Raw genomic sequence first — 25,192 nt, 5'->3', positions numbered from 1 at the left:
ACTGAAGATTATAAATAGGCACAAAACTATAATTGTAGGAAATTGCAAAGTCTACAGTTTCAAAAAAAAAATTGCAAAGTCTTTACAAACATCTATAGTTGACGGTATCAAGGCAACGTCAACTAAAATCACCGTCGTTAGGTAAAAACAATTAAAATCACCGTCAAAAGGAAAAACAATTAACGGAGACTGATGTTACACGGATCCCAGAACGTTCATTGATCTGCTGGATTGTGGACTCTCCATCTTCTGCCGTTTAATCAGCGATCCCTCCGACGTCGGCAAGAGAAAGATCTCTACGTGAGATAACGACGGATAAGATTCCGACGAATCAGTCGAGATAGTCAACGACGATGAAGGATGAAGCAAGGTGTTGATAGGAACATAATCTTTTAGAAGCTTCCGGTCGTGAGATGAAGCAAACTGTTGACGAGTTTCACAGAACCCAAAAATAAAGAAACATAATTTATTAGAAAACCCACCTGGCAATTCTTGTTAAGACATTCTTTGACAACAGGAACATATCGGAAACTGAGCGACTCCTTTTTTAAATTACCGGAAAGTAACATTCAGACCTTGATATTCAGACCTTGATCTTCTGCGTATAATATTCTTGTTCTAAAATAGTTGATGTTTTGAAAAGTTTTTGATGTTTTAAAATACAAGATGTTTTTATGTTAATTTTTGTGTTATTAAAAATTATGTGACCAATTATGTTTTATAATTATTAGTTTGATTATTGGTTGCATTAGTTTTTGAAACTGAAGGAATATAATATACAAAACAGAAAATAAATTAGAAAGAGAGAATGATACTAAAAGCTCTGAATTTTCTTTTTATAATTCAGTTTTGACAGTAACAACATCAAAACAACATCTCACAATACCTCAAATCTCTTCTCCGAAAAAAAACTCATAATAGTTCATCTGTATATAAAACATACAATCAGCAAACCAAAAAAAAAAAAATATATATATATATATAAAGCTTAACATTCAAAAAATAATAGAAATCTACTAATCAAAAGCAAGAAAAGTATTAACCGCACAAGAAAAATATTCCTAATACACTAAATTTTGGTTGTCCAGAGCATCTATAACCCCAAGGTCCACAACCAATCATCTCCTTAGTCACTTTGTTTTGTGTTGAGAATGCATTATTTATATACTCTCTCCGTTTCATAAAGTTACATATTCTAGAGAAAAAAATTGTTTCAAAAAAAAAAATATTTTTTTTTTGCATTTTCAATGCATATTTTATTAACTAATTGTAAACTTCAAAAATCTTAATTGCACTTATACTTATTAGATTTTTATTGGCTTAAAATTATGGAACAGAGAAAATCACAAAAAGGTAAATTCAATGTGTTTTTTGAAAATGTGTGAAAAATTTAAAATATGTAACATTTTGAAACGGAGAGAGTAGTAAATTGGTACGGAGAGAGTAGTAAATTGGTGGAAGTTAGCTTTCATGATAAGCTATGAAGTACAAAGCATCTGCATATATACCAAAAGAAAAATCAGCTCTCGTGAAATATGTATATATAAAAGCTTAATGTTCTAAAATAAGGAAAAAAATATCAACATAAAAAGTTCAGAATAGAAAATTCAAATACTTTGTTTCTTCTACTGTGAATATCTTATATATAGTAAACTGGTTAACGTTTCTCAATGATTTAGCTAAGAAGTAGAATATTTTCTAATAAATTCTCAAAACATCTTATGCTTATAATGTAATATTATTTTTGGAATATCTTGTTGATAAAGCTAAATGAGAATATTTCGTATATAGATTTCACAGAATTTTTGTTGACAGGTTTCAATATAAATATTTAAATTTTAAATACATAATTTTAAGAGAGAAAATATCTCGTCAATTGATTATAACTGATTTTTGATAAAACAAATCCACTATAGAGATTCAAATATTAAATATTGATAATAAGGAAAATAAATATAGGGATTAAATTGCAACAACCTTGATTGACAACTATAAATATTTAAATATTAAATACATGCTTTTGAATTAACAAAATAATCATATAAAGTTTTTTTACAAATATCATATCTTAAATTTATAATACATTGACTAAAATTTCTAAAACTATAACTTATGAATCTAATATATGTATATATACATTGTATATACAATTTATAATATGATTAATCATATGATAATTATTGATAAATTTGTAGTATTAAAATTTACAATATAAAGTTATTTATTATATAATTTGACATAAAACTATATAGTTTATATAATTTTTTTATATTTCTCAAATATAAAATATCATATAATACATTATAATATGATAAAATTGTATAAAATCATATTTTAGTACAAAATTGCTTGTTAATAATGTTACAAAAGTAGTGATAAGATTGTATATAATAATAGTATAGTGATTTGACTACTTTATAGTATTGACTAAAGTGGGTTAGATTTAGTTGACGTTTATTTATTTATAAATCAAAGTTTTTGTCTAATCACATGTCATGTCAGCAAGTTTAAAGATGCTTAATGATTAAAATCATATAACTATTGTGAAATTATCTGAGTCACCATTGTGAAATAGTGATCCAATCAAATTATAATGTTTTCACTTAATCGTGTTCTTAAATAATAATATGATATAATAGCCAATATATATTGTTTTAGTTAATTCGCTAAAATAATTTTATTTAAAATTAGAATACATATCTTATTTATTCACCAATTTAGGTGAGTTGACTATTTCTGGATGAATAGTTAACAAATAAGCAAAATTGGTTTTATTCTTTACTATTCATTTGGTAACTAAAGATATTGACCCAAAAAACACATATCAATTTTTGGTAAGAATAACTAAAGTGTTTGAATGTTGACCTCAGACTTTGAATGGTGACCATCGTCTCGTCCCGCTCCGCAGTTAAGAGTAACAAAAATCTCTACATACACTATATATATACATTTTTATAACTGTTAAAACCGCACCACAGTTGAACCGCTTGTCCCGCACCGCTCAAACCGCAGTCACGATTCGGAGCCTCAATTGGCTTATATATACACTGAAAAGTAACGTAGATATAATTTGAGATCAAATAAGGAAAATTTATCAATGGCATTACGTCTAGCGTTATGTCTATGTGTTTATCTGCTGTTTACTCAAGGTGCAGAAGGAAGTATTAATGTGAGAATCCAACTTTTTGTTTGTTCTATCATCAATTTCATTTTTTTAATTTAACAATTTCTCTTTAATTGTGTTTTGCAGGATTTTGATTGTGTTGAGATATACAAACAACCGGCTTTCCAACATCCATTGTTGAAAAATCACAAGATTCAGGTGGGATAGTAAATTGCATGGTACATATATGTGAGATTGAGATACGAAACTTGTTCTAGTTAAAGATAGAATATGAAAGTTTTACTATTCAGATCTAAGAGTCTGGATCCGCCTTCATACAAAGAAGTTTTAAAATTTTGTTGAAAATAGTTTGATTTATAGGCCTTTTAGAATATCAAATGTTAAGAATCTTATTTTTTTTTCTGTGATACTATAAATAGGAAACATTCAGCTCATATGAGGATCATGAAATAAGCGACAACTATGAAAAGAAAGAGCATTGTCCAAAGGGAACGGTTCCAATCTTTAGACAACGAAATGGATCCGAGAGCTTTCATTTGAACACATCCGATCATTTGGGTCAACACGTATATTTTCCACTTCTTATTTGCTTTTGTAAAGAGTTACCCAAGTCTCATTTACTATTTTTTTCCTTCTAACAAATTCTCATTTAAGACATTCTAATAATATATTTATTACATGACTTACATATGTTTCTAACAGTTTGCAACAATGGAGACCAGTATGTTAGATGGAAGTATCTATCGAGGAGCTGAGGCTGAAATAAGTGTTCATTCTTTAAATTTGCAAGATAACCAATATAGTAAAGGTCAAATCTGGTTAGAGAATGGATATTTAGGTCAACTTAATAGTATACAAGCTGGTTGGGCGGTAAGTAAACTTATTATTTTTATATGTCATAAAATAAAATAAGCTGGAAATAATAAATATGTTTTCAATAAAATTTCTATTTTTAAAATTTCCATGCATATCTAATTATATGTTTACTTTTTAGGTGCATGCAAGATTGTATGGTGACAGTGTCACACGGTTTACAATATATTGGACTGTGAGTAAATTATAGTTATTGCTATTCATATATGAACAATAATTAGCCTACATAGAATTAAAATATCAACACCTAGATAGTCTAAGATGACTATGACTGATTGTCTTTACTATTTTTTTTTGGTCGATTTTGTTTTTGTCGATGATTGTCTTTACTATTTTATTCACGTACCAAATAGTATTACAAATGTATTTATTTTTCCATTTTAGGGAGATGGCTATGGTAAAACTGGGTGCTACAACACACAATGTCCTGGTTTTGTTGTTTTAAGTCGCAAACCAATAATTGGAAATCCGTTTTCGGGATCATCTGTCTATGGAAAAACAAGCTTTTATTTTACACTGCAAATATTTCAGGTCAGTTTCTCTTCGTTCCGTATAGGATGTTAAATAGACTTTTAAATTAAGTTTTTATATATTTTATAAAAATACTCGGGTGAATAGATTATATCATACTATTGTACAATTGTTTTGACTTTTTTGATGCTTTTTGAAATAGTTTGTTACTGTTTCATATATAATAGGATATCTCCACAGGAAACTGGGGACTTAAACTAGATAATGAAGTAATTGGTTACTGGCCCAAAGAACTGTTTACAGAGTTAAACAAAGGAGCTTCTCAGGTGATATATGGAGGAAATACATTTATGTCCACCGCTGAGATAAGCCCTCCGATGGGAAATGGATATTTTCCAGTTGCAGATTTTCTAAAGACGGCACACTTTAAAAATGTCTTCATTATAGACTCTAACTACAAAAGAGCATATATTGAAGAAAAAAAGCTAAGACTTTATGCTGATTACGTTGAATGCTTTAGGGTTACATATTTAGGTTATATCGGATCTAATGGAATGTGTTTCTCTTATGGAGGACCAGGTGGTAGATGTAGCTATTGATGAGTTCTATATGTATGTGTATGTACCAACCAAATTATATCAACTTTTTAAAACATAAATAATAAAATTCATCTAAAATATTTTTGCTTTCTTAATGAAATTTTGTTTAATTATTAAACATTGAACATTATTAGTAACCAAATAACAAAACAAAACCATCACAGGAAAATCATAAAACGAATATATACATTAACTTTGATATTTGTCTCATTTAAATGAGCCTTAGATGATAAGGCCCATTAATAAAAACTTCAGGCCCAGAATGTTGTATCCCCTTCCTTAAACCCTAGTCTCCACCATCACCGAGAAGTCACCGGTCTCAATGGCGAAGCTCCTCTCCCGCTCCACCGCCTCGCGCGTCGCAACCCGTTTCTTCTCCACCTCCAGACCCGCCGCTCCTTCTCACTCTAACCTCATCTCCCGTCGATCTTCACCGGCGCTGTTCCAAGCCATGGGATTCATCCCTGATTCGACCCGTTTGACGACGATCCGGACCCGGATGGATAGGTCTGGTGGATCGTATTCCCCGCTCAAATCCGCATCCAATTTTAGCGACAGAGCACCTACGGAGATGGCGCCGCTGTTTCCTGGCTGCGACTACGAGCATTGGCTCATCGTCATGGAGAAGCCCGGCGGCGAAAACGCGAGTAGACAGCAGATGATCGATTGTTATGTTCAGACTCTTGCCAAAATTGTCGGAAGGTAAGATTTTGCTTTTGTCCATCTTCTTACAGTCCTTTGTTTCGTTAGAATTCACTACAAGTGACTAATGGATTTTGAGTTTTGGTTTGGTTTATTAGTGAGGAAGAAGCTAAGAGGAAGATCTATAATGTCTCGTGCGAGAGGTATTTTGGGTTTGGTTGTGAGATTGATGAGGAGACATCAAACAAACTCGAAGGTATGTCTCTTTTCCGACAAAACTTGGAAGCTAGATGATTGTGTAATTGATGTGTCTTGGTTGTTGTGAGTTTTCAGGGATTCCTGGAGTTCTCTTCGTGCTTCCGGATTCTTACGTTGATCCAGAGTACAAAGACTACGGAGGTAAGTTAATCAAAAGATTATTTCTTTTATGTCCAGTGTAATAATCTATCAGATTTGTCGGATCGCATTAAAAAAAATGAAACTTTGAACTCTTTTATTTTTCACGCAAACCATCGTTCATGTGTATGAATGATTGAACTTGTTAAGGGCTTCTCTAGCCAATAGCTAATCAATTCTTTTGGTGAATGTTTTTTGAAATTGCAGCTGAGTTGTTTGTGAATGGAGAAGTGGTTCCGCGTCCACCAGAGAGACAGAGGAAGATAATGGAGTTAACGACTCAAAGAAGCTCGGATAAACCGAGGTACAATGACAAAACCAGAAACGTTCGACGGAGAGATAACATGCGTTAAGACCTTCAGTACTCGAGAGTCTTTTGCTAAACATCTCCTTCCCCTTTTGAACTTCGTTCGTATTGCCTTTCTTGGTGTTTGTTATTTGCTCCACTCTATACGAATAATGTAAATTGTGATCATGGTGATGATGGTATTATGGATGATGTTGGTTCTGTTTGATTGCACGAATCGTATTAAATAGTACCACTTAGTATTATTTATCAATCGTCTGTTTCTTCATGTACTTGGAAAATAGAAAATTCTCTAGTATTGTAGACTGGAGTTAAAAATGTCATATCCAAATATTTTTTTAATTGATTTTAACTCATTTTCTTTTGTCATTAACATTAAGTATTCTTCTGAAGAATGAAAGTTCATTAATAATGATTTTTAGAGTGAAAAGTGAAAACACAGAGATAACTTGCTTTAAAAATACCCAAAATCATATAAACTGACTTTTGCCCAAGAGTGTGTACAAAATACGCAAAAAAAAACAAGAAATTGTGTGACAAACAAAATAAAAGAAGTAACCATCATCATCCCAAGGTTCTCAAGTAAAGCATTTACCTATAAAAAGAACAAAATCTCTACAAGATCACCTTTTAGCGATCTACACATCTATGCAGCTGCTGTGTCTATTCTACTGTAGCCTCTGAAGATTAAGCTTCTTTCATAGTACAGACTACTAACCTAGGGAGAGATGAGAAAAACATGAAGTGGTTTACGTAACTCAATGAACCGGACAAGAGCCTGAAGAGAGAGAGAGAGCACCTAGTAACCACCCCATCTTGGACTTGGGATTGGGAAGAACCCTGATGGAGACGGCGGGAACATGAGCCCTGGAGATGGCGGTGGCTGAGAAGGACCTGCACCTGCACCGGGTCCGTGACTTCCTGGTTGAGCTAGCTGTGAAAACGAGAAGTTCGGGTTAAGTGGTTGTGGATACTGAACTCCTGGTGATAGCAGTGGGTAAGGTGATCTAGGAGAGAACATGTTGGGGTAACCCGTAGGAGAGGGTAATGGTCCAAAACTGTTATACCAAGGAGAAGGAAAACCACCGTCGTACCGAGGAGAAGGAAAGCCACCATACATCTGACTGAACCTTGGAGAGGGAAGAGTGGGTGTGCCAGGTACAGGACCATTGAACTGTGGGAAAGGAAGATTCCGCGGCACCGGGCTAGGAACTAACCCCGGTGGTGGTTGATATTGACTAGGCTGTAGTGGCTGTGGCTGAGTTTGAGGCGGAGGCTGAGGCTGAGCTGGTATATATGGTCTTTGTTCATGACCTGGCTGCATATGGTTACCACTGGGACCTGGATCTCCAAGTGAACTTTGAAGATAACGCATATACCCTGAGATGGGAGACTCAGCAGTATTCGACCAAGACTGGTCCCCATGACCCACCACTGGTTGTTGTTGTTGTGTGCCTTGTGGGAAAGGCGGTTGGACGAAGCTGTGAGGACGCTGTTGCAAAGGCATGGTAGGGAGAGGAAGAGCAGGACGGTTGATCTCCGTTAAAGGTGCCGGTCTAACCCTCTGCAGCCTAGTATTCTGAGGCCTCGGTGAGTTATTGTTCTGAGGAGGAGGGCGAGGAAGGCTTTCACGGGAAGGAGAGCCAGTAAGCTGCTGAACAACGCTTCTGAAGTCGTTCTTGCTAACGCTATAAACCTGAGGCTGCGCTTGAGGCCTTGCAGTGGCATTAGCATTTGCAGAGAAGTTGGGTTGGTGGATGGGACTCTTTCTGATGTTCTTACCAGTCTTATTCACACCCAAATGATCAGTTTGTCGAGGCCTATCCATCTTAAAACCTCACTACCAATCCAGAAACCAAATATGATCGGATAGTGATCCTTAATCAGCTAAAGTCCAAACCTCTGGCAGACACTAAAGCATAACACTTCCAAAGAACTACGATTCTGATACTCTATCAATGATGCTCTGCCCAAGAGAAAAGTGATAACGAGCAAAAAAAAAGTTCAGGTCTTTCACCTTAGTATTCGGATCCGAGGAGACCCACGAGAGGTCGGAGCCTGATTTCAATTAGATCTTCAGAGCAGAGAGGGAGAGAGAGGAGAATTCAAATGAACCCTAATTTCTGTCAACGAAGAAGAAATGAGATTGAAAATTTTGAGATTTCCACTTGGTCGTGTCTTATTTATTTTCTAATTCATGTTCTGTCTGGAGTGACGTGGAGCTGACGTGTCCAGATCGTCCCAATGTGTGTGTATGTTTTTAATTGGCTTTAACAAAAACAAAGTCAAAACGAAAATATCGAAAGTAGAAAGGTTGTTTTTACACTCAAATAGAGCATTCTCCTAATCTAGAAAGTATATATTCGTTTCATGAAATTAATATTCGATTCCTATTTAAGAAGGAAAATTATGAGGAAACCATATCAGGATTTTTGCAGTTATTGTAGTTTTATTTTCAAAATTTTAATTATTTTTCTGTCAAGAAATCATTATTCTTAGGGTATGATTAGGGATGGACACAGTTCAAATTGAAAATATTCGTGATCCGATTCGTTTTACCCGACTATTGTCTGATCCAATTCGATCCGTAGCTACTTAGAGATTCAATGTTCCTAATGTCCAAAAAAATTATATTTTTTTAATTAGATATTTGATTCGATTCGTACAAATTAAATTAAATTAAATTAAATTAAAAAATAAATAAATAATCTAAAATAATAATATTTATTAGAAAAATATGATTTACTTTTGAAAATTCTAATAACTAATAATAATTTTAATAAATAAAAAATTGTAAAACTTACATAAAACATAATATTCAAATCATTTATATATATATATATATATAGTTCTTTAATTATATATATACGCATATTAAAGATGCATATTAAAGATCGGATCGGATATTCGTTTCTAAAAATAATAGTATTTGATTTACTTCTTTTTATGGATGTTGTATATTAATATTTGATTTGCTTCGTAGAGTTATGGATATCCGAATTATTCAATTCAAATTGAAACAAATAACAAATCGAATCAAAAGTTACAAATATTTTGGTCAATCCTAGATATGACTTACAACAATGTATGATGCATTTACAAAAAAAAAATGAGAGTAATGCATACTAGTATTTATTGCAATGGAAATTGACCGTTTTGATTGATTAAATTAATGATCTGGTTTATAAATAGAAATTATTTTAAAATAAAAATAATAATGAAACAGAAAACAGCTTTTTTGCTGAGAGACAACTTTCTCTATTTGAACCGTAAACACAACATGATTGACTGAACGCTGAGTGACAGCCTGACACTAAAATGGAATGGGGTGAGAGAGGCTCGAACTCTCGACCTCAGGATCACTCAATAGCTATGAGACCTACGCGCTAGCCAACTGCGCCACCACCCCAATTGATGGTATTGGTATCTTTTTCATTCAATATATACCTTTTCGCATTTAAGCTAATAATCTGTATTTATTTTCTGTTGCTGATTGGCAATGTTTTGGTCTGCAAAAAACTCAATCTATGGTATTGGAACTTTGAAGAGAAAGCTTGTGTGTTTTAGGTTTTATATTTTCTTTATGGTGTTGAACTTGAGGACGAAGCTAAACGTGTACAAAAAGCCTTACAGAAACATATGTTTAATATTTACCGTACGAGTGTTTGCGCTAAAACATATACTTTTGATCATGGATGAGAACAGAACATCAATTTTCAAAATCTTACGTTTTGCGGATTTTCCTTATAATTTGAAAGGAACAGAACAAGTTAACAACAAGAAGAACATTAATTAGAAGAAACATAGGAAAACATATTTAACTTATTCCTTTATTGTGTCTACAATTCTTATCTGATCTCTTTGTTTCTTTAGATCCTCAAAGCTCCAATCCCTTCTGATCCCACTGCTTCGGACCAGCTTCGGCTCGTCAAGATCCCCACAGACAATGGCCTCCGCACTATGTAGCCTGCGATGTCCCGTTTTGACCCGTCTCACTACGGGCAAAGTTGGTCTTTTCCTTCCCATATTTTTATATCCTGGAATTATGAAGTTTTCAGTAATGTTTGAATCTATGTCCGAGTTTGATCTTTGCAGGATGTGGCAGGCAAGGCAGTTTAGGCTCATATTTTTGTTTCTTGCGGATATAGATGAGAGATTTTCGAAATGTGTTATCTTCTGGTTTTTGATTTGCTTGTGTATTGATAAGAAAAGGGGAAAACTCTTTTGGTGATGTTTCTTCTGGGGTTCTGGTTGCTTGGTTGACAAGATTTTTTTTTGTTGTTGTAAATGAAGAGATAGATAATAGAAACAAATGTAACCTTTTTGGGTCGGAATTTGCTTATTTTTAGTGTTTAATCGTTTGGCGGACAAAAAAGAGTTTTGTTGGTGATTCTATTTTTATCTTACAGCTTAAAGTTTAACCCTGGATTTCTATTTTTTGAACAAAATGATCCCTACTATCAATATGCAAGAGACACATTAGCATGTTTTGTTTGTTTGTTATTAATTATAATCTATTTGTTGAAAACATTTAAATGTATTATCCCTCATGATTTCTCATTTTATGTTAGAGATTTGTTCCTCTTTTCCTTTGAAAAGCTAACAAGAATTTTTTATTGCTGTTGTGAGTTATTCCTTCTTAAACAACGAAATGTTAAATGTTTCATATCTTATCTTATTTCGAAATATCTTCATGGCTCTACATTCGTTCACGTTGAAAATCTTCTTGTTCACTTAGTGACGTAACGTTCATACTTTTCTTAGAATTTAGCAAAATATATGGTCTCGGAGTTAAGAGTAATCTAACATATTGAGTTTGTACATCATGGTTTCTTCATTTTCAACAAGTTTTACAACTTAAACTGATGGTCAGTACTTAAGCTTAAAAGTGACTTGAGCCGTGGTAAAGATTCTAGTGCGTGGCAAGGCTGACATAAACTCCTTGTAAGAGGTCAAGGACATGTTAGTTGGAGCTTATAATTAGTGGTGGACATGAGTAATAAATAATCATTTCCGAATAAAGTATAATACATCCAAGAAAAAACGCAAACACGTTGAGTTTCATTAATCTCATAAGACTTTTGTTCATGTACACCACATATTTTTATTTAATGACAATTTTACAAAAACATAATCTCATTTGTACAAAATATTGATATTTTCAATAAAACAAAACATAGTTTGCGTTATAATTTCCCCCTAGTACAAGAATAGAATCAAATGACTTGGAAATGGTAAAGGGTATAAGAAAAAGAAAATGAATGTGCATTGGATTGAGTCTTAAGATAATTAAAACATAAACCTTTCAGACCCATAAGCTGGAAGCAACAGAGCTGAGCTTCTTCTTTGTCTCCTCTGCCATGTTCTTCAACGACGACATGTCTTGCTGAGCCTGACACAATATAAAACAATATGGTTTCATTACTTGATACTTACAAAATAAGCCTGAACTTAAAAGGATAGAGAAGTGAGGCTAGGCTAGACCTGGAGAGAGAGGCGGTTGATAAGATCACCAGCGGAGAGATCCAGAGGAAAATCTCCATCATCATCTCCAAACAGCTCAGCACTAGAGATTGCTGTTGAACCCTGTTTTAAAATGAGATTGTTACAAATAGTACTGATGAGTATTTTCTAAGGCAAATAAGGAGACGTACGGAGAACTTCTTTAATGAACTCTTGGCCTCAAGGTCCATGGCATTATTCTCATTACCAAAGTACTGAGCAGAGGAGATTGATTTCGCGTTAGAGAACTTCTTTCGCGCTTCATCTGTCTCTTGAATCTGTGGTATAAATGCTAGAGAAGGTAAGTACAAACAGTTTAACTAAGACTAATGACATAAGAGGGAAGAATTTTAAACTGAGTAATTTTGTTCGAGTCGGTTTGTAATCGAAACTGTTATTCCCGTTTTGGGTTGTTTTTATAAAATTTATTTTATTAAAAAAAAAGAGGGAAGAAGGAGCATTGTACTCTTGAGGAACTTGTGATTGGTTTCTTCTGAAACCCGTTCATCTCAAACTCCTCAAAGAAGCCTGTTGATTTCGGTGGAGCTACATGACCAAACACTTGAGGTCCATTGCTCATGTATTGCTCTCTTGTTTGAACACCGTCCGCGTAATCAAAACGAGAGGAAAACGATGACCTAGCTGACTTAGCCGATGGTGAACTGTTAGCTGATGAGTAAGCCGCTTGTACAACAACAGATTCCTCAGGCTTTTGATCATAAAGTGTCTCGCTCGACTACAATTTTCCCAAAAAAAAAAAAACTTATGTAAAAGTTCTCAAACACACAAGATAATCTATGGAGTGTCAAGCACGTTACTGACCTTAGTAGTGAGCTTCCTGGCACCAAGTCCTCCTGTTTTGCCTGTCTTCTTAGCACCAAGAGGTTTCTTAACGGACTTAGAGACTCTCGGTGAGACGGGAACCTTCGTATTATTATTAATACTCTCTTTAGGAGCTTCTTCAGTGGTTTTGATGGTGGAGAGCCCATTGGGCACTTGCTTCGTCGTCGAATCAGGAGGAGGCAAATCAAGAAGTTCCTCGGCGTTGCTTTTGGCAACTTCTCTTGCAAGAGTCTGTTTGTAGGACTCAGCAGCTCTGGAGGTATACTTAGTGTCGGCTTTACCTTCTCCGCTCCAACCGTGCCGCTTGAAGAAGACATGCGCCCTGCTGTTTCCTCCGTACACCATCATCTTCAACTGCTCAGGGCTCCATGAGTCTAGATTTGTTGACCTAAATAAAGATGGAAGATCTACATTTTAAGAACCAATCTAGAATAAATCAAAAGAAAACAATGACACACAGCCTAAGGACATAGCAACAAATCAGTGACCTGACGAAGCTGATGTGGACGCCAAGACTGCGATGAACAGCAGAGCAGTCGATGCATAGAAAGATCCCGTAAGTAACGGAAGCCCATGTTGGACTCTTTGCATTGCAGTCGAAACAAATCTGCAAAGATAAAAAAAAGGCGCCAAATATAAAAATATGATGGAGTGACAGTTTAGGACGAAACAAATATTAAATGGTGTTATTTTGGGCGAGAAAAAATTGACCAAGCACCAGATTTTAATCGGATCAAAGAGTATGTGTTACCTTATTATCAGATTTTGATTTTAGCTTCTTGAAGACAGCAACCTTATCATTCAGATTCTCTGACGCCATTGTAAGGAGGAAACTATTTATTCTCCAGAAATAAAGTTCCGGAGATTTGAAAACTTTTTGAATTCAATGAGACGCGAAAAAGTGATTTTAGTTTTATTCTTTTTGGAGATTTGCGCAAGAAATCGAGGGGTTTATAAATAGAGAAGGTTACGTAACATTTGGGTAATGTGAAATGACTGAAATAACCTTTTAAATCATCTCTCGCGCGTTTTAATTTGTAGGAGTCTTAACGGTAACGAGAGGTTGTTAACTCAACGAGCCATTTTTGCATTTACCTCATTACGAGAGGTAGTTAATTAACGCTTTGTATATTTTGTTTCTTTTTTTTTGTTTTGTTTTAAACCGTGGAGCTCAACTCTTTCAGCCTATTTTTTTTCTTTCCGAAATCAGTATTTAAAAATTCTAATTTAAACATTATACAAAGTGTTTTTTTTAATATATAATATAAATATTATACAAAGTTTATATTCAGAAAACAAAAGAACTAACACAAAATCCCTAGCTAGATTATTGTAAAAAACTAATCTCTATATATCAAAACCTTTCATAAAAAGACACATGCATCTCATCTCATCACGTTTGACGATAAATACGCGTGTAATATAAGCTTGGATAGCATGATTTGCTCAACTTTGCGAGGGATGGTGACTGAACCGATATCATTGTAGCAGTGAAGATGCATTGAGCTTCACTTGTGCCTTACTACATGTTAATATATTGTAGTCCATAGCTCTTAAAGAAGAAACAGAGAGGGAGAATGATTGAAATATTATAATGAGTTACATGTATGAAATAAACCCTCGTCATTTTGTTTATCAGTACACAAGCACACGCATATATACCAATTATCAATAACATGCCTTCATGTGCATAAGAGGTGGTGTAAGGGTTCTTGGGAGTATTCGAAATCACAAGTTCAATTCTACTTGAAAATGGATTATTTACGTTGGCTATGGTTAGTTTAAATATAAATGTAAAAGTATTCAATATTACAGGATGTAGACTGCAAAAATCTATCGATAAACAGGATTGTAATGGCTGATTTCTAGCAAGTTTCAGGTAAACAAGAGGTGAAAAAAACTAGAACAACAACAATCAAGCAAATATCTAGAGCAGAAGTTTGCGGAATCATAGTGTCTTGATCCATGTTTGTTGCGATGATTGTTCGACTAATATTTTTTTTATTGACATCTTTGCTCTCTTGGCTCTTGGAAGGAACCAAATACACTTTCGACAGACAAATAATGGGGAGTCATCTAGTCGTACAAGTGATCGAATATGATACATACTGAGTTTCAACATAAACCAGTGAAAACATAGGATCGATTAAATTAACATGAAATAGACACGACATTTAAAAAAAAAAAGACAAACACGCAGAGTCTTCGTTATACAAGCAGATGGACAAAAAAAATGGTTTCTGAATCTTGGGACTGTAATGAAAAGGAATTTGATTTCTGCGACTTCTCAAATGCGCAGCAGAGAGGAGCCATGGGAATGAAAACTGGTTAAGTGAGGGGGTTTCATCTACAGCAACATTGAATGCATTGAAATGAGAATCTTGTCTTCAGTAATGGTTCCAGAGTAAACGTCTGTTCATGGCTGGTGGAGCTAGGCCCGGTATGTCCCGGATGTCTTTGTTGTTTGGGTTCACAATCTATCCAAAATAGATGAACAAGAAGAAGTTACAAGTATGATAACGATAAAATCATGGAAGACCGTGATAAGATAAAGATGAACAGAGAAAATCTAAAAATACTCAAACAAGTATGCAAGTGTGAAGAAGAAAGGAGCTGAGAGGTGTACCTTGACGATGATGATTGCTATGACACCAATGACAATAAGGAAAAGAAATGCCATTATACATTTGTCCGTAGCAACCTGAGAGAAGAAGAAGAAGAGCAGAAAGTAAGTACAAAAGAGATAAGAGGAAGCTGCAGATAAATATGAATTGTATAAAGAAGAAATAAGGAGAGATTTTGGCGACTGACCTGCCTACCAATTTCCTTGACCAGCTTGGAGGCTTTCTTGAGTGAGAAATGAATAGAATCGAGTTCATTCACAACTCTACTCATTTGGTCGGTCTGAACAATTAAAAGGTAAACTATCCTTAGGTTTCACAACAAGGAATATTGTAAAGAATAACTGAGATTCATACAAACCTGAGCCTTGAGAGCTGCTGAAGTATCTGTTCCCACATTTATAGTCTCCAGAACAATCTGTTGTTAAAGCCACAGTAAAAAAAAAAAAAGGAAGTGAGAGTTTTCCTTTGCTATGGCAAACAGGCGAGGCACAATGATATAGAGATAATACGTAAAAGTAGTAGTGACCTTTTTCCCTCTTTCAATGGCTTGATCAGTGTCATCCATCATGGAGTTCCCTTTATTCACAAGTTCTTGATTGGTCATATCTGAAAATGATTAAGCTCCCATTAAATCTACTCTAGGAATATGCTAATTAATACACATATCAATGGTTGTGTTTGTTGTTTTGCAATATCCTTGAAAGAAAGAAAGATGGAGTTAAAAAGAGCGTTACTTGAAGCTAATAAGACATTCTCTTCCATGTGGTCTTCAGCAGGACCATCGAAAAGATCTACTCGCTTGTTATTGCTTGCTAGATTGGATGAGTATCTGTTCACACAATCAATCATAAAATCACCACAAAACAAAGAAAAATGTAATTGCAGATATTATTTCTTGAACATGAAGCAAAACTGTCACCTACTTCTTCTTAAGAGCAACATATGAGTTTAGTTCCTTAACCTGCACAGACAAACACACAGCATTAATTAACAAAATATAAATAAAATTTATCGAATGCAGATGAATAAGTGCAGCTACCATAGACTGTCGTCTATCATTCAACATCCGGTTAGTGCTGGCGTCATTTCCACCTTCCAAGCTTTTGACTTCTCTATCGAAATCTTTAATAAGGCTCTTGCAGTCACGCATTTTGTCAGTGAGTTCTTCCAGCTGCCTGCTCTGCCTACTAGCATCCTTGATCTTCTCCAGCTTCTGGAATCCATTTCTGGTCAAAGACACAAACTTCACGGACAAGAACACGAAAAAAAAAGACACAGATCAAGAAATGGGAAAGAGAATCTCACGACAAAGCGCGGAAAAGGTCATTGATTTGTCCTTCGAGCTCAGCAAGCTCTTCGCTAACCGCCGATAGATCCATCTCTTCTTCTCCGGATCCACCACCGAACAAAAATGTCGACAACGAATCGAATCTCTCAGATTAGATCGGGAATGCGAATCAGCAAGACGATCCAAATCGAAATCAACTCGCTCGTCGTGGCCCTCGAATAAACAACAATCGGAATCTCAATTGCAAAATCACAAAAAAAAACGAAACACGCAGATTTTTACAGATCTACGACCAATGTGGATGTCTGAAATCGACAACGAAGAGAGAGAAATTAAAATCAAAACCGGTTATCCTTCGGACATTTTTTAATTGTTTTTAACTTTTTTTATTCTTTTTAAGTTGGGGGAGTTTCTCGCCTCTTTTTCTGCCATTGATTTGGCTCCAAGCTGAAGACACGAGAGAGAGGTTTGAAAAAACGATAAGTAGTGGGACCCGCCCACGACGCCGTTTGTCAGTACAGACTGAGCACATATAATCTGGATCGTAGGATTGGTCACCTCTCCAGATCTAACGTTCAATACTCTCATAGTAGCTTAATTCTATAAATTTTGACCTTAAAAACGAATATTAATATTATTATCCTATGTAAATCTACCTAACATAAATCCAAATCAAACATTATAATTTTTGTTTTTTTTTATATATTGAAAATGCAAACCGGATTTGAAAAAAAAAATGTTCGAAAATCAACCTAGTATCAGTAGTGCGGCAACATAAGCTTAGCAGTAGAGCCTACCACTGCACTTGAGAGTTCCCTTAAGTGGAGGTACGTTGATCGACTCTTATGGTAAGTCGGTAATATATCTTGATAGGGTTTAAGAGCTTTTTGTCGAGGATTTATACACCAGAAGAGGTTGTGATATGAACCTCGAGGAAGAAACTTTATGTGAAATGTTTGGAGGAGATGATTGATTCAAGTTTGTGCACCATATAATGGAGGAACAACTAAGGTTACTTTGAACAATGCCCTAAAGGATGTGTATGTGAGTTCTCTCCTCCTCCTTACCTGTAAACTGAAGTAGCATCTTTTTACTTAGTAATTAAGTAGTGTTATAATATATGGTCGAATGTCACAACCCACAATGTTGCTTTCAGTGGGTAGGTTGGTCCACGAGTAAAAGATTCAGGAAGTGATATTCTATTAGCAAAAATGCAACCAACCAAACCCTTTTGTCACAAGAATATTAATAATCAGCCGATCGGTGAGTTCACTCTCTCTCTCTCTCATTGTTGTTGTGTATCGTTCAAAGATCTCACGAAAACAATGGCTGCTAGCTTCTTGTGGGCTTCGAGGGTTGCTTCTCATCTAAGGACCTCCGTTGCCCAACGAGGATTTTCTTCCGGTGAAACTCAGTCCCATTCCTTTCTCTCTGTTTCATTTCTTTGGTTTCTCTCTCTCTTATTGAATCTGATATTGTTCTTTTTGAAAGTATGTGTCTTTGATAGTAAATGTGTTTTTGATAGTGATATCAATTCTCCAGTCTCTGGTACTGTGGTTGAAGTCAATGAGGTGTTGACTGAGTCCCCTGAATTGGTGAGTCCTCATTTGAAAAATCATATTAGCATTTATTCTGTGTAGAAACATCATCAACTTGGAGATTTGTTGATCCTGCGGTCTCGAGCTAAGATTCTTTTGTTGGAACTCACAGATCCTGCGGTCTCGAGCCCGTATGAAGAAGGATGGATCATAAAGGTGGAGCTGAGTGATGCAGGCAAGGCAGAGAAGCTGATGGATTCAGACAAGTATTCTAAGTTCTGCGAAGAAGAAGATGCCAAGCACTGAGCCTTTTTCTCTCAAAGGAAGATCGAAACGAAATCTTGATCTATGTAGATGGATGAATCACGAAAATTCTGAAGATGTCGATCTCTGCTTTTTCTTTAGAAGTTCTTTTGTACGTGTTGTTTAAATAATGGTAAAGAAAAGAAGGTTTGGAATTTACATTGATTTGATCTTTCATATTGAGTTAGGCCTCTTTGGTTCTCATTTGGTCTCTTTACTTTAATTGAATCTTTTTTTTTTCTTTCCCATTCTTTGGGATAAAGTGATAGGACCGATTCTTAGCTACCTATTCTTATATGTTTTGACTTGGCACGGCTCTATAGATTCAAGGAAAGGAAGAAAAGCTCAGATGCAGAAGGATCGGTAGCTAAGGACTAAGAAATGTGGATCAAAGATTCCCGAGTATAAAGAAGATTCTGAGATATTAATCATACCAAACCGTATGGAACCGTTTTTTCTTTTGTGGTTCTTTTCTTGTTCAGAGATGGGATTTACTTCACTGTTTGAGAAGGAATTTTGGGAAAGTTATCATTTATCTATAGAAATGTTATAGATTTTGGATTTGATTTAGAAATTAGGATAACAAAAGTTTTTGTTGATATATGAGTATGGTTCTATAATTTTCTATCAATAGGTTATAATTTATAAATAAATTTTTCAAAACCTGCTATTTTTGGAAAATTATCATTTTTGTAGAGAAATATTATAGATTTGAGATTCTGATTTAGAATTTAGGATAACAAGATTTTTTGTTGATAGATAGGCATGCTTTTGTAATTTTTGATCAATAGGTTGTATATTCTAAATAAATTTTCTAAGACCTGTTATTTTTAGAAAGTTATCATTTTCGTAGAGAAAATATTGTTGATTTGAGATTGTGATTTAAAAATTATGATAACAAGAGTTTTTGGTTATAAATGGGTATGGTTTAAGAATTTCTAATCAATAGGTTATAATTTTTAAATAAAGTTTCCAAAACCTGCTATTTTTGGAAAGTTATCATTTTTGTACATAAATATTGTAGATTTGGGATTGTGATTTAAAAATTAAGATAACAAGAGTTTTGTTGATATATAGGTATGCTTTAAGAATTTTTGTTCAATAGGTTATAATTTTTAAATATATTTTCCAAAACCTGCTATTTTGGGAAAGCTATCATTTTTCAATAGAAATATTGTAGATTTGAGATTGTGATTTAGAAATTAGGATAACAAGAGTTTTTGTTGATAGATAGGTATGTTTTAAGAATTTTTGATAATTTTTAAATAAATTTTCCAAAACCTGCTATTTTTAGAAAATTATCATTTTTGTTCAGAAATATTATAGATTTGGGATCAGAAAGAATACTCATCTATCCACAAATAATCTTATTATTTTAATTTTTAAATCACAAACCCAAATCTACAATATTTCTCAAGAAAATGAAAACTTTCCAAAAATAGCAGTTTTTAAGAAAATTATTTATAAATACAACATATTCATGAAAAATTCTTAAAAAATACTCATCTATCCAAAAATATTCTATTAATCCTAATTTCTAAATCACAAACCATAATCTACGGTATTTCTCAAGAAAATGAAAACTTTTAAAAAATAGCAGTTTTTAAGAAAATTATTTAAAAATACAACCTATTGATGAAAAAATCAAAAAGAATACTCATCTATCCAAAAATATCCTGTTATCCTAATTTCTAAATCACAAACCCTAATCTACGATATTTCTCAAGAAAATAAAAAACTTTCCAAAAATTGCAGTTTTTAAGAAAATTATTTATAAATACAACATATTCATTAAAAATTATTAAAGAATACTCATCTATCCACAAATATTCTTGTTATCCTAATTTCTAAATCACAATCCCTAATCTACAGTATTTCTCAAGAAAATGAAAACTTTCCAAAAATAGCAGTTTTTAAGAAAATTATTTAAAAATACAACCAATTGATGAAAATCTCAGAAAGAATACTCATCTATCCACAAATAATCTTATTATTTTAATTTTTAAATCACAAACCCAAATCTACAATATTTCTCAAGAAAATGAAAACTTTCCAAAAATAGCAGTTTTTAAGAAAATTATTTATAAATACAACATATTCATGAAAAATTCTTAAAGAATACTCATCTATCGAAAAATATTCTTTTTATCCTAATTTCTAAATCAGAAACCATAATCTACAGTATTTCTCAAGAAAATGAAAACTTTCCAAAAATAGCAGTTTTTAAGAAAATTATTTAAAAATACAACCTATTGATGAAAAACTTAGAAAGAATACTCATCTATCCACAAATAATCTTATTATTTTAATTTTTAAATCACAAACCCAAATCTACAATATTTCTCAAGAAAATGAAAACTTTCCAAAAATAGCAGTTTTTTAGAAAATTATTTATAAATACAACATATTCATGAAAAATTCTTAAAGAATACTCATCTATCCAAAAATATTCTTTTTATCCTAATATTTAAATCACAAACCATAATCTACAGTATTTCTCAAGAAAATGAAAACTTTCCAAATATAGCAGTTTTTAAGAAAATTACTTAAAAATACAACCTATTGATGAAAAACTCAGAAAAAATACTCATCTCTCCACAAATAATATTGTTATCTTAATTTCTAAATCACTAACCAAAATCTACAATATTTCTCAAGAAAATGAAAACTTTCCAAAAATAGCAGTTTTTAAGAAAATTATTTATAAATACAACATATTCATGAAAAATTCTTAAAAAAATACTCATCTATCCAAAAATATTCTTTTTATCCAAATTTCTAAATCACAAACCCTAATCTAGAGTATTTCTCAAGAAAATGAAAACTTTCCAAAAATACCAGTTTTTAAGAAAATTATTTAAAAATACAACCTATTGATGAAAAACTCAGAAAGAATACTCATCCATCCAAAAATATCTTGTTATCTTAATTTCTAAATCACAAACCCTAATCTTCAATATTTATCAAGAAAATAAAAAACTTTCCAAAAATAGCAGTTTTTAGGAAAATTATTTATAAATACAACATATTCATGAATAATTCTTAAAGAATACTCATCTATCCAAAAATATTCTTGTTATCCTAATTTCTAAATCACAAACCCTAATCTACAATATTTCTCAAGAAAATAAAAAACTTTCCAAAAATAGCAATTTTTAAGAAAATTATTTATAAATACAACATATTCATGAAAAATTCTTAAAGAATACTCATCTATCCAAAAATATTCTTGTTATCCTGATTTCTAAATCACAAACCCTAATCTACAATATTTCTCAAGAAAATAAAAGCTTTCCAAAAATAGAAGTTTTTAAGAAAATTATTTAAAAATACAACCTATTGATGAAAAACTCAGAAAGAATACTCATCCATCCAAAAATATCTTGTTATCCTAATTTCTAAATCACAAACCCTAATCTACAATATTTATCAAGAAAATAAAAAACTTTCCAAAAAAAGTAGTTTTTAAGAAAATTATTTATAAATAAAACATATTCATGCAATTTTTTTAAAAAATACTCATCTATCCAAAAATATTCTTTTTATCCAAATTTCTAAATCACAAACCCTAATCTACAGTATTTCTCAAGAAAATGAAAACTTTCCAAAAATAGCAGTTTTTAAGAAAATTATTTAAAAATAGAACATATTCATGAATAATTCTTAAAGAATACTCATCTATCCACAAATATCCTTGTTATCCTAATTTCTAAATCACAAACCCTAATCTACAAAATTTATCAAGAAAATAAAAAACTTTCCAAAAATAGCAGTTTTTAAGAAAATTATTTATAAATACAATATATTCATGAAAAATTCTTAAAGAATACTCATCTATCCAAAAATATTCTTTTTATCCTAATTTATAAATCACAAACCCTAATCTACAGTATTTCTCAAGAAAATGAAAACTTTCCAAAAATAGCAGTTTTTAAGAAAATTATTTAAAAATACAACATATTCATGAATAATTCTTAAAGAATACTCATCTATCCACAAATATTCTTGTTATCCTAATTTCTAAATCACAAACCCTAATCTACAAAATTTATCAAGAAAATAAAAAACTTTCCAAAAATAGCAGTTTTTAAGAAAATTATTTATAAATACAATATATTCATGAAAAATTCTTAAAGAATACTCATCTATCCAAAAATATTCTTTTTATCCTAATTTATAAATCACAAACCCTAATCTACAGTATTTCTCAAGAAAATGAAAACTTTCCAAAAATAGCAGTTTTTAAGAAAATTATTTAAAAATGCAACTTATTGATGAAAAACTCAGAAAGAATACTCATCCATCCAAAAATATCTTGTTATCCTAATTTCTAAATCACAAACCCTAATCTACAATATTTATCAAGAAAATAAAAAACTTTCCAAAAATTGCAGTTTTTAAGAAAATTATTTATAAATACAACATATTCATGAATAATTCTTAAAGAATACTCATCTATCCAAAAATATTCTTGTTATCCTAATTTTTAAATCACAAACCCTAACCTATAATATTTCTCAAGAAAATAAAAACTTTCCAAAAATAGCAGTTTTTAAGAAAATTATTTTAAAATACAACCTATTGATGAAAAACTCAGAAAGAATATTCATCTATCCAAAAATATCATGTTATCCTAATTTCTAAATCACAAACCCTAATCTACAATATTTCTCAAGAAAATAAAAAACTTTCCAAAAATAGCAGTTTTTAAGAAAACTATTTATAAATACAACATATTCATTAAAAATTATTAAAGAATACTCATATATCCACAAATGTTCTTGTTATCCTAATTTCTAAATCACAAACCCTAATCTACAATATTTCTCAAGAAAATGAAAACTTTCCAAAAATAGCAGTTTTTAAGAAAATTATTTTAAAATACAACCTATTAATGAAAATCTCAGAAAGAATACTTCTCTATCCACAAATAATCTTGTTATCCTAATTTCTAAATCACAAACCCTAATCTACAATATTTATCAAGAAAATAAAAAAACTTTCCAAAAATAGCAGTTTTTAAGAAAATTATTTATAAATACAAAATATTCATGAAAAATTCTTAAAGAATACTCATCTATCCAAATATATTCTTTTTATCCTAATTTATAAATCACAAACCCTAATCTACAGTATTTCTCAAGAAAATGAAAACTTTCCAAAAATAGCAGTTTTTAAGAAAATTATTTAAAAATACAACATATTCATGAAAAAGCAGAAGAATACTCATCTATCCAAAATATTCTTTTATCCTAATTTCTAAATCACAAACCTAATCTACAATATTTCTCAAGAAAATAAAAAACTTTCCAAAATAGCAGTTTTTAAGAAAATTATTTATAAATACAACATATTCATGAAAAATTCTTAAAGAATACTCATCTATCCAAAAATATTCTTTTTATCCTAATTTATAAATCACAAACCCTAATCTACAGTATTTCTCAAGAAAATGAAAACTTTCCAAAAATAGCAGTTTTTAAGAAAATTATTTAAAAATACAACATATTCATGAATAATTCTTAAAGAATACTCACCTATCAAAAAATAATCTTGTTATATTAATTTCTAAATCACAAACCAAAATCTACAATATTTCTCAAGAAAATGAAAACTTTCCAAAATAGCAGTTTTTAAGAAAATTATTTATAAATACAACATATTCATGAAAAATTCTTAAAAAAATACTCATCTATCCAAAAATATTCTTTTTATCCAAATTTCTAAATCACAAACCCTAATCTAAAGTATTTCTCAAGAAAATGGAAACTTTCCAAAAATAGCAGTTTTTAAGAAAATTATTTAAAATACAACATATTCATGAAAAATTCTTAAAGAATACTCATCTATCCAAAAATATTCTTTTTATCCTAATTTATAAATCACAAACCCTAATCTACAGTATTTCTCAAGAAAATGAAAACTTTCCAAAAATAGCAGTTTTTAAGAAAATTATTTAAAAATACAACATATTCATGAAATTTTTTTAAAGAATACTCATCTATCCAAAAATATTCTTTTTCTCCTAATTTATAAATCACAAACCCTAATCTACAGTATTTCTCAAGAAAATGAAAACTTTCCAAAAATAGCAGTTTTTAAGAAAATTATTTAAAAATACAACATATTCATGAAAAATTCATAAAGAATACTCATCTCTCCAAAAATATTCTTGTTATCCTGATTTCTAAATCACAAACCCTAATCTACAATATTTCTCAAAAAAATAAAAACTTTCCAAAAATAGCAGTTTTTAAGAAAATTATTTAAAAATACAACATATTCATGAAAAAATCAGAAAGAATACTCATCTATCCAAAAATATTCTTTTTATCCTAATTTCTAAATCACAAACCCTAGTCTACAATATTTCTCAAGAAAATAAAAAACTTTCCAAAAATAGCAGTTTTTAAGAAAATTATTTATAAATACAACATATTCATGAAAAATTCTTAAAGAATACTCATCTATCCAAAAATATTCTTTTTATCCTAATTTATAAATCACAAACCCTAATCTACAGTATTTCTCAAGAAAATGAAAACTTTCCAAAAATAGCAGTTTTTAAGAAAATTATTTAAAAATACAACATATTCATGAATAATTCTTAAAGAATACTCACCTATCAAAAAATAATCTTGTTATATTAATTTCTAAATCACAAACCAAATTCTACAATATT

General features: G+C 31.7%; 7 protein-coding genes and 1 non-coding gene across 9 annotated transcripts; 3 read left to right on the top strand and 5 right to left on the bottom strand.

Moving 5' to 3' along the window:
- Positions 1-3,028: 3,028 nt before the first annotated feature.
- LOC103865439 lies at positions 3,029-5,147 on the top strand. The gene is made up of 7 exons (XM_009143228.2): positions 3,029-3,169; positions 3,251-3,322; positions 3,544-3,690; positions 3,827-3,994; positions 4,119-4,172; positions 4,382-4,528; positions 4,696-5,147. The coding sequence occupies exons 1-7, from the start codon at positions 3,098-3,100 to the stop codon at positions 5,065-5,067; spliced, it is 1,032 nt and encodes a 343-aa protein (XP_009141476.1). The 5' UTR covers positions 3,029-3,097; the 3' UTR covers positions 5,068-5,147.
- A 201-nt stretch (positions 5,148-5,348) lies between these two features.
- On the top strand, positions 5,349-6,667 carry LOC103865438 (multiple organellar RNA editing factor 6, mitochondrial). The gene is made up of 4 exons (XM_009143227.3): positions 5,349-5,769; positions 5,868-5,965; positions 6,043-6,108; positions 6,313-6,667. The coding sequence occupies exons 1-4, from the start codon at positions 5,390-5,392 to the stop codon at positions 6,456-6,458; spliced, it is 690 nt and encodes a 229-aa protein (XP_009141475.1). The 5' UTR covers positions 5,349-5,389; the 3' UTR covers positions 6,459-6,667.
- A 190-nt stretch (positions 6,668-6,857) lies between these two features.
- LOC103865437 (protein HAIKU1) lies at positions 6,858-8,568 on the bottom strand. Its single transcript, XM_009143226.2, has one exon. It carries the CDS (start codon positions 8,238-8,240, stop codon positions 7,212-7,214), a length of 1,029 nt encoding a protein of 342 aa, XP_009141474.1. The 5' UTR covers positions 8,241-8,568; the 3' UTR covers positions 6,858-7,211.
- A 1,042-nt stretch (positions 8,569-9,610) lies between these two features.
- LOC103865436 lies at positions 9,611-11,158 on the bottom strand. The gene has a single exon (XM_033290443.1). The coding sequence runs from the start codon at positions 10,535-10,537 to the stop codon at positions 10,235-10,237; it is 303 nt and encodes a 100-aa protein (XP_033146334.1). The 5' UTR covers positions 10,538-11,158; the 3' UTR covers positions 9,611-10,234.
- Positions 9,737-9,821, bottom strand: TRNAM-CAU. Its single transcript is given in 2 exon segments — positions 9,737-9,772; positions 9,784-9,821. It is a non-coding gene; the product is annotated as a tRNA-Met (tRNA).
- Positions 11,159-11,453: 295 nt separating the features above from the next.
- LOC103865435 (ADP-ribosylation factor GTPase-activating protein AGD10) lies at positions 11,454-14,577 on the bottom strand. Its single transcript, XM_009143224.3, has 7 exons — positions 13,509-14,577; positions 13,246-13,364; positions 12,737-13,145; positions 12,381-12,650; positions 12,067-12,192; positions 11,897-11,998; positions 11,454-11,804 (listed from the first exon to the last, which is right to left on the bottom strand). Exons 1-7 carry the CDS (start codon positions 13,575-13,577, stop codon positions 11,718-11,720), a joined length of 1,182 nt encoding a protein of 393 aa, XP_009141472.1. The 5' UTR covers positions 13,578-14,577; the 3' UTR covers positions 11,454-11,717.
- A 244-nt stretch (positions 14,578-14,821) lies between these two features.
- Positions 14,822-17,127, bottom strand: LOC103865434 (novel plant SNARE 11). Its single transcript, XM_033290421.1, has 10 exons — positions 16,902-17,127; positions 16,687-16,870; positions 16,421-16,607; positions 16,305-16,342; positions 16,116-16,210; positions 15,908-15,987; positions 15,740-15,796; positions 15,569-15,661; positions 15,384-15,458; positions 14,822-15,234 (listed from the first exon to the last, which is right to left on the bottom strand). The coding sequence occupies exons 2-10, from the start codon at positions 16,758-16,760 to the stop codon at positions 15,145-15,147; spliced, it is 789 nt and encodes a 262-aa protein (XP_033146312.1). The 5' UTR covers positions 16,761-16,870; positions 16,902-17,127; the 3' UTR covers positions 14,822-15,144.
- A 436-nt stretch (positions 17,128-17,563) lies between these two features.
- On the top strand, positions 17,564-18,772 carry LOC103865433 (glycine cleavage system H protein 2, mitochondrial). Of its 2 annotated transcripts, XR_001958279.2 has the most exons (3): positions 17,564-18,073; positions 18,195-18,264; positions 18,380-18,772. XR_001958279.2 is itself a non-coding variant. In XM_033290438.1 (2 exons), the coding sequence occupies exons 1-2, from the start codon at positions 17,881-17,883 to the stop codon at positions 18,511-18,513; spliced, it is 522 nt and encodes a 173-aa protein (XP_033146329.1). In that variant the 5' UTR covers positions 17,564-17,880; the 3' UTR covers positions 18,514-18,772. The 2 variants fall into 2 exon arrangements, 1 of the variants encoding a protein (XP_033146329.1); XM_033290438.1 differs by having other exon boundaries at positions 17,564-18,268.
- Positions 18,773-25,192: the final 6,420 nt, after the last annotated feature.

This window comes from Brassica rapa, chromosome A04, assembly GCF_000309985.2.
Source record: "Brassica rapa cultivar Chiifu-401-42 chromosome A04, CAAS_Brap_v3.01, whole genome shotgun sequence".
Classification (NCBI taxonomy): domain Eukaryota; kingdom Viridiplantae; phylum Streptophyta; class Magnoliopsida; order Brassicales; family Brassicaceae; genus Brassica; species Brassica rapa.
The sequence above is the reverse complement of the archived record's forward strand: the minus strand, read 5'-3'. Positions and strand labels throughout refer to the sequence as shown.